The sequence below is a fragment of the Capricornis sumatraensis genome, chromosome 4 (genome assembly GCF_032405125.1).
Source record: "Capricornis sumatraensis isolate serow.1 chromosome 4, serow.2, whole genome shotgun sequence".
Taxonomy (NCBI): Eukaryota; Metazoa; Chordata; class Mammalia; order Artiodactyla; family Bovidae; genus Capricornis; species Capricornis sumatraensis.
In genome coordinates, this window is record NC_091072.1 from 15,358,035 (window position 1) to 15,367,584 (window position 9,550).

The 9,550-nt window shown below is 40.4% G+C and overlaps 1 protein-coding gene across 1 annotated transcript; it reads right to left on the minus strand.

Moving 5' to 3' along the window:
• Positions 1–3,731: 3,731 nt before the first annotated feature.
• LOC138078054 (uncharacterized) lies at positions 3,732–6,692 on the minus strand. The gene is given in 4 exon segments (XM_068970530.1): positions 3,732–3,770; positions 3,772–4,452; positions 4,454–6,181; positions 6,183–6,692. Coding segments are annotated over 4 exon segments (2,958 nt in total).
• Between the last annotated feature and the right edge of the window lie 2,858 nt (positions 6,693–9,550).

The window sequence follows — 9,550 nt, forward strand, 5'->3', positions numbered from 1 at the left end:
GCATACAGGGTCGTCATTGCCATCTTTCTAAATTCCATATATATGTGTTAGTATACTGTATTGGTGTTTTTCTTTCTGGCTTACTTCACTCTGTATAGTCGGCTCCAGTTTCATCCATCTCATCAGAACTGATTCAAATGAATTCTTTTTAACGGCTGAGTAATACTCCATTGTGTATATGTACCACTGCTTTCTTATCCATTCATCTGCTGATGGACATCTAGGTTGTTTCCATGTCCTGGCTATTATAAACAGTGCTGCGATGAACATTGGGGTACATGTGTCTCTTTCAATTCTGGTTTCCTCAGTGTGTATGCCCAGCAGTGGGATTGCTGGGTCATAAGGTAGTTCTATTTGCAATTTTTTAAGGAATCTCCACACTGTTCTCCATAGTGGCTGTACTAGTTTGCATTCCCACCAACAGTGTAGGAGGGTTCCCTTTTCTCCACACCCTCTCCAGCATTTATTGCTTGCAGATTTTTGGATCACAGCCATTCTGACTGGTGTGAAGTGGTACCTCATTGTAGTTTTGATTTGCATTTCTCTAATAATGAGTGATGTTGAGCATCTTTTCATGTGTTTGTTAGCCATCCGTATGTCTTCTTTGGAGAAATGTCTATTTAGTTCTTTGGCCCAATTTTTGATTGGGTCATTTATTTTTCTGGAATTGAGCTGCATAAGTTGCTTGTATATTTTTGAGATTAGTTGTTTGTCAGTTGCTTCATTTGCTATTATTTTCTCCCATTCAGAAGGCTGTCTTTTCACCTTGCTTATATTTTCCTTGGTTGTGCAGAAGCTTTTAATTTTAATTAGATCCCATTTGTTTATTTTTGCTTTTATTTCCAGAATTCTGGGAGGTGGATCATAGAGGATCCTGATGTGATTTATGTCTGAGAGTGTTTTGCCTATATTCTCCTCTAGGAGTTTTATAGTTTCTGGTCTTACATTTAGATCTTTAATCCATTTTGAGTTTATTTTTGTGTGCGGTGTTAGAAAGTGATCTAGTTTCATTCTTTTACAAGTGGTTGACCAGTTTTCCCAGCACCACCTGTTAAGGAGATTGTCTTTACTCCATTGTATATTCTTGCCTCCTTTGTCAAAGATAAGGTGTCCATATGTGTGTGGATTTATCTCTGGGCTTTCTATTTTGTTCCATTGATCTATATGTCTGTCTTTGTGCCAGTACCATACTGTTTTGATGACTGTGGCTTTGTAGTAGAGCCTGAAGTCAGGCAAGTTGATTCCTCCAGTTCCATTCTTCTTTCTCAAGATTGCTTTGGCAATTCGAAGTTTTTTGTATTTCCATACAAATCTTGAAATCCTTCTTTTTTTTCATATGTTTGTATTGTTTCTTCTCCAGCCAAAGGCATTGAATTCAACACTCCTTTTGATGGCTTTTGATAACTTCCTTGAACATGATTGTATCATCAATGATAGGTCAGGCTTGGGAATAGAACTCAAGTGTATAAATGGGAGAATGTTCTTGATTTCCTGTATCTTACCCCTCCCACTCTGCAGAATATAATATTATTGTTGTTGTGTTCAATTGCTCTGTCATGCCCAACTCTTTGCAACTCCATAGACTGCAGCATGCCAGGCTTTCCTTTCCTTCCCTACCTCCTCAAGTTTGCTCAAGCTTATGTGCGTTGAGTCAGTGATGCCATCCTACCATCTAATACTTTGTTGCCCCCTTCTCCTCCTGCCCTCAATCTTTCCCAGCATCAGGGTCTTTTCCAATGAGTCATCTCTTTGTATCTTGACTGTATGTGTTGTGCTGTGCTTAGTCACTCAATTTTGTGCGACTTTTTGAGACCCCATGGACAGTAGCCATCAGGCTCCTCTGTCCATGGGGATTCTTCAGGCAAGAATACTGGAGTGGGTTGCCATGTCCTCCTCCAAGGGATTTTCCCAAACCAGGGGGTAGAACCCAGGTCTCCCTCATTGCAGGCAGATTCTTTCACTGTCTGAATCACCAGGGAAGCCCAAGAATACTGGAGTGGGTAGCCTATTGCTTCTCCAGAGGATCTTGACTGAATACAAAGGGGGAAAAAAAAAGAATTCTTATTAAATCACACATAAAGATTATAACCTAAATGTTTTATGTCCTTCAAAACAGTATTAATTGAAAACCAACTTCGAAGCACAGGGGAGTTGCTAATGATAGAGTTTAGATTCAAAGTTTATCCAGTGTTTTTCTGTCTGATCCTGGTCTCACTCTGATCAAGAACATGTGACAAAAGTGATATTGAATGTTTTTTGAGAACAGACCACAAAGAGTGTTGAAATTCCATCCAGATGTTTTGTTACACTCCCTCTTAGGAGGACCCTGTAGAGATCCCCATACTGTTAGCTATCAAGTGAAGTCCTGAATACGGGTCTGGTCCATGATGTCAGTCAAGTCTATGGCCAGAAGTCAACACCAATTGGCATTATTGGGAGTGATCCATCTTGGATGTCCAGCAAAGTTATGTCTTCAAAGAAATGCAGCCTCATCTGATATCTGGCTGCAAATTATGAGAGTTCTCTCTTTTTTTTAAAAAAAAAAATAATTTAATTAATTACTTTGTTTTTCTCCTTTGGCTGCACTAGGTGTTCATTGCTTGGTGGGGGCTTTCTCTAGTCTCCGCAAGTGGGGGCGGCTTCTCATTGCTGTGGCTTCTTCTGCTTCAGAGCACAGGTTCTAGGTGCATGGGCTTTGGTAGTTTAGGGCACGGGCCTAGCCACTGTGCCTGGCATGTGGAATCCTCCCTGACCCGGAATCGAACCTGCACCCCCTGCATTGGCAGGCAGACTCCTATCCACTGCACCACCAGGGAAATCCTGTGAGGGCTCCAAACAGGGACTACTGTGTATCCCAGTGGACTAACTCTGCTATAGGAGATAATAGTAACTTTTTAAAGCACTAAGTTGTATATAAGAATGGGTAACTGAAATAGGTATTTTAATTGATAGGAGTTTGATCACACAAAAATCTCTACAATGAAAGTTATATTTGATTTAAATCTTCCTAAAAATAAAGAGCAAATCTATTATTATTCTCTTTCATTTTATTCAATTCATTGCAATTAATCTTATGATACATCCACTACTAATGCTCATCTTTTGAAGATCACTGGTGACCTCCTAATTGCCTGTCACATCTTTATAGTGAAATCCTATGATCCTATTCTCAACTTTTGAGCTTCTCTATAGCATTTACCATGCCTTGAGTCTTAAAAGTCTATTACTCTTTGATTTCACTGCATAAAATTTTCTCATAATCCTCTTCCTCAAACTAGGAAAAATAAGAAAAATGACACCTCTTCCCAAGTGCAGAAATAACTGCCGCGGCCAGCACAAGCAAGAGTCGCACCTGCAAAGGGAGAGAACGGAGCGTCCCCGCGTGGAAAAATAAGAGAGAGAGACAAAAGATGGGGTTGAGAGGATCAGACCCACTATGTCTGATGCCTTCCTTTATTAGACCACGGTATTTATAGGGTAAAGTACGTGACTTGAGACATGTACAGGTTTATTCTTTAATCTCCAAATACAATCACCAGACCCCTACCATTGTGTACAGAGTATAATAAGTAATCTATCTTTTATGACATGTTGCAAGAACAAGACCTCCTGGAGCAAGACGACCTGGAGCCTTAAGGGCCACAAAAATTCTTGAGGGTGGCGGGACAGGGAGCTTAGGACAACGCCTAGGGCTCCGCATACCTGCGGAGCAGCTCCCAGGATTTAACCCTTCACGGGTCGTCCCCCGCATCTCCCCTCTCTTTATTTTTTTAAAAGCTCCATAAGATGTCGATGTTGCAACATGTTTTTATGTATCAGAATTTTGACATGTAAAACTTCTTTAACAATACTACGAATAAGACAAGGAGCCAGACAAATCACGATAAGCACAACAGTCAAAACCGCGCCCACAGCAATTATGCTTCGCCACAGTGAATGCAAGCTAGGGAAGTTAGAAAATAAATTTTGCACAAAATTGTTAACAGCATCAGCAATATTTAAAGTAGCTTTAGGAGAATTTTCAATATCAAGAATTTCATTATGTAATTGCAATAAATCTAGAGAGACATTAGTATTAAACCAAATTCCTTGTAGATGTTTTTTCACCTTATCCCAAGGAAAGTCAGATGCATTATAAGCCTTTTTTGTAACACAAATCCATTTATAATTAGCATGACATTGAATTTTTATGCGAAAGCTAATGCTCTGAACTTGTTTTCCTAGAACTCTAACCACATCATATAAAGCTGACAATCTATCTTTTATTTTTTTATCTATATCTTCTTGTGTTTTTATTACTTTAGTAACATTATATGACAAGGAATCTACAGTATGAGCAGCTTGAATGGATTGTGCTAAAGATACAGAAGCAGTAACAGCAGTTGCTATAAGGGTGATTAAGGATACTATACCCAGAACAATCAGGCTCACACTTTTTTTTAGTGCAGTTAAGAGCCATGTTAATGCGTTGTAGCAATTCTAAAGCAGTCTCGTCATATCAAGCTTCAGTTATTTCAACTGGTAACATTACAAAAGCAGGTTGTTTTACTATTAAAACTTGTTCTCCTTTTGCAACACCTCTTATGCAATTAGTAAGTATGCAATTAGAACAATTTAAATGATAAATATTTGATGACAATGTTACTTCCATATGGCCTTGTATCAACATGAATGGGTAAGGGACACAAGCTCGGGGATATAAAAACCCCGTAACTCCTACATTACCATATTTACTCCTACTGATATTGGGTTGCAAATATAGACTATTGCCATGACCAAAAGCAGCCAAAAGTTTCCACAGTTCTGTTTGATATATATGAGCAGTGTTTACAGAGAGAATGGGTGGATGCTGTCCTCGATATTTAGGAAAATCAGGCTTTCCCCCAGGTGCCCAATCCCATAAAAAGGTGGTATTGGCATTGTTGATGTTGTACACCGACGCAACCCGGGCTCGACATAAAGTCCAAGGAGTGTCTATTCCCATGCGGATGCTTAGATGTTTGTCACAAAACGGAATGTCGAGAGGTCCCGCCCCGTCACGGTGCGATCTTTTCCCGGTTTTTTCATCGATGCCAGAAATAGTCACTCGAGGATATGATATATCAGCTGACACCTGTATACAGTGAGGATGCTGTAATTGATAAGAAAAGCACATAGGATATTGCGTAGTAAGACCATAAAAGGAGATATTGGCTTGTTGCTGAAAAAGTACCTCTTTAATGTTTTTTTCTTGTAATGCCGCTGCCATAGCAATGCCTTGCATATAGGAGGGTCCAATGTCAGCACAAATACGAATAAAATCAGACAGATCTCCCTTCTTTTTACAAGGTCGTAAAGCAGCTTGACAGGCAGAGTTAGCGTTTTTAAAAGCCAATTGTTTTGCTAATATCATCCCAGCCTTTTCATCTGACATTATCTTACCTATAGTATCTAAGAGTCGTGCCACGAAGTCCTGATAAGGCTCATCAGGTCCCTGTCGGACCTTTGAAAGATCTTTTGTCTTAGTACTGGAGCTAGGAAGTTTTTTCCATGCCTGTCTGGCTGCGTTTGATATTTGTGCATATGCACCAGGTAAGAAATTAAGTTGAGTATTAGTAGCCTGGAAAGCGCCTTTACCAATCAACATTTTATAGGATGTTTGTATACCTTGCTGCCGATTAATATCAGCTATGTGGGCACACTGTTCAAAATATTCAGATTTCCATAATAAATAATCTCCCCCTGAAAGACAAGCTCTAGCTATTTGTTTCCAATCATTTGGGGGTAGATTCTGAGTACCCAGATTTTCTATCATAGCAATAGTGAATGGAGCGGTAGGACCGTATTGTGAACAAGAGACCTTTAACTCTTTCAATTGTTTGAAAGGCAGTGCTTCATAGAAACGCTGGTTATTATTTTCAAAGACAGGAAAAGCAAGGGAAAAATCGGAGACAACCTCACCAAGTCGTTGTGCTTGTCTCAATGCCTTTTGTAGCGGAGACACCATCTCAGATGGAGGAGGAGGAGGCCCCGGAGGGGGATCGAGACCAGCAACTACGGAAGGAGCATAGGCAGGGGGGAGAGGCGGAGCAGAAGGAGATTTTAAACTGTTACTAGGAAACTTAATTCCGGAGTTCTGCAAAGCAACAGTGAGATTTTTTAAACATTCAACCAAATCATCTTTAGATGTTGACGCCCTCTTTTTCTTGTGCCAAAAAACCCCAATCTTCTTGATGGTATTTAGCAGCCTCTTCGTCTAATTCCGCCTCATCTGTGGAGGAAAGTGAATCATCATTTTCTGGCGGACGCGATAAGTTACAAAACGGAGGGTCACCTTTAATTTCCTTGGGAACAGCATACTTGGGCTCCGAATCAGGAACATGAAGAGGATTTTCTTCCTGTTTTAATAAATTTCCTAAACGTCTTAATTCATCATTATCAAAGTCCAGGCAATCACGAATTAGTGTCCAAAAGGATAAAGTTTCTACAGGAATCTTTTCAGGACCATGTAAAGTATAATGAGTCCGAATTTGTTCCCCTACCTTTTTCCACGTCTCTAAGCTCACCGTGCCTTCTCTGGGGAACCAAGGACAAACTTCTTCAATAAATGAAAGAAAATTGATTAATTTAGGTTTAGAAATAGTAATTCCCCGGTGTTTTAACATTATAGATAGCATATGTACAAAGAGTTGACGACTATGCGTCTGTCCCATATTTATACTCTCAACGATATACCTTACTGCTCCTTCCTTGATAGTCGCTAGTATACTTATATACTCACTCTTTTCGACTTAATATGAGCAGTGGCGAGGAGAAGCTGTCGATCTCGAGCCCCACGTTGGGCGCCACCTGCCGCGGCCAGCACAAGCAAGAGTCGCACCTGCAAAGGGAGAGAACGGAGCATCCCCGCGTGGAAAAATAAGAGAGACAAAAGATGGGGTTGAGAGGATCAGACCCACTATGTCTGATGCCTTCCTTTATTAGGCCACGGTATTTATAGGGTAAAGTACGTGACTTGAGACATGTACAGGTTTATTCTTTAATCTCCAAATACAATCACCAGACCCCTACCATTGTGTACAGAGTATAATAAGTAATCTATCTTTTATGACATGTTGCAAGAACAAGACCTCCTGGAGCAAGACGACCTGGAGCCTTAAGGGCCACAAAAATTCTTGAGGGTGGCGGGACAGGGAGCTTAGGACAACGCCTAGGGCTCCGCATACCTGCGGAGCAGCTCCCAGGATTTAACCCTTCACGGGTCGTCCCCCGCAAATAACTGTGTGCCTGGATTACCAAGGCTGAGGGTAAAGAGAAGGGCAGGCAAAGAAATTCAGACTGGGAAGAAATCTCCAAAAGATAAGGGAAAGGCAAGCAGAGTTTTGGAGAAGGAAATGGCAACCCATTCCAGTATTCTTGCCTGGAGAATTCCATGGACAGAGGAGCCTGCTGGGCTACAGTCCATGGGGTCACAAAGAATTGGACTGAACTGAAGTGACTGAGCATGCAAGAAGAGTTTTATCTTTTATTTCATAGATTCCCTATGCCTTTGGCCCAACTCTGTGCCCTTGACCATTATGCAGAGGTCAAGAGGAGAGAGTAGGAGGAAAGAACAAAAGCCTTGACATTTTTCTAGAGGTTAAGAACGTGAAGTGAATATTGTCTTAAGATACTGACTATTTTATCTCACAAGTGTTGGACAGTTTTCACCTCCGTTATAGCTTGAGCTCCTATCATTTCTGTAATAAATGTTGGAATGGCAATTTTCAGCAATGCAAAACACTTCTTAATTTGTGAATCAATATGACTAAAGGTCACAGTTATCACCTCTCTATTATAAAAAATATTGTGTCTTCATCCATTGTGGCAGGGGATGGAAAGAAGATAATGGACTTAACAGGAGGTGAGGCAGTTTCCTGGGGTATGCATCCCAGTGTGATCACATTTATGAGGACTTTTTTTTTTTTTTTTTAAGATTTTTTTTCATGTGGGCCATTTTTAAAGTCTATATTGAATTTGTTACAATACTGCTTCTGTTTTATGTTTTGGTCCTTTTGGCCATGAGGCATGTGACATCTTAGCTTCCTGACCAGGGATCGAACCCACAACCCCCGCACTGGAAGGCAAAATCTTAACCACTGGACTACCAGGGAAGTCCCAGTAGGCCTTTGTTTTTATTGCTCTTCTTTCTCTGTCTTTCTTTCTTTTTCTTTCTTCACTTCTTTTTTTGATTGCTTTATGTATTTTCTGTGTTCCTTAAATATGTGAAGTTTGTTTTTTTAAAAAAAAAAAAAAACAAGCAGACAGGAAATATTGTTTTGATGTTGAGATGTTTTCATAAGCAGAGCCCGTGGCCACACAAATCTGTGGATGAGCAGTGTGAAAACTGAGACATCAATTTGAGTCCACCTGTGTTATAATCCAGAACCTGAGAAAGACGAATATCTCTTATGTTTGAAGATCTATCAGTTTCATGGTTCCTGAATCAGATGAACTTCCTAAGGAGATGTTTTGTTATTGCACAGCTACTGTCCCTGGGATCACTTTCATCCCTGAGCCACTTCAATTCCAGTTATAGTCATGGTCGCTTCAGAGACCCAGAAGCCACAGCACTCTTCCCTGGATTCTTAAGGTCAAGAAAGATAATTTTTTGCAGAAAAAGGAGTGTGAACCCTCGAACTAGAAACCCGCAGTTCTGATTCTGACATTTACTAACTGTGGAATCATGATAAAATAAATTGTTCTCATTGAGTGTTGATCCATTTATTCATCAGATAGAGAAATTAGACAACATAAAAAATATGTGTTAAGTATTAACCAGGGCTTCCTGACCAACACAGACCACCTGACCTGCCTCTTGAGAAACCTATATGCAGGTCAGGAAGCAACAGTTAGAACTGGACATGGAACAACAGACTGGTTCCAAATAGGAAAAGGAGTACATCAAGGCTGTATATTGTCACCCTGCTTATTTAACTTATATGCAGAGTACATCATGAGAAACGCTGGGCTGGAAGAAGCACAAGCTGGAATCAAGATTGCCAGAAGAAATATCAAGAACCTCAGATATGCAGATGACACCACCCTTATGGCAGAAAGTGAAGAGGAACTAAAAAGCCTCTTGATGAAAGTGAAAGAGGAGAGTGAAAAAGTTGGCTTAAGGCTCAACATTCAGAAAACTAAGATCATGGTATCTGGACCCATCACTTCATGGGAGATAGATGGGGAAACAGTGGAAACAGTGTCAGACTTTATTTTGGGGGGCTCCAAAATCACTGCAGATGGTGATTGCAGCCATGAAATTAAAAGACACTTAACTCCTTGGAAGGAAAGTTATGACCAACCTAGAAAACATATTAAAAAGCAGAGACATTACTTTGTCAACAAAGGTCCGTCTAGTCAAGGCTATGGTTTTTCCAGTGGTCACGTATGGATGTAAGAGTTGGACTATAAAGAAAGCTGAGCACAGAAGAATTGATGCTTTTGAACTGTGGTGTTGGAAAAGACTCTTGAGAGTCCCTTGGACTACAAGGAGATCCAACCAGTCCATCCTAAAGGAGATCAGTCCTGG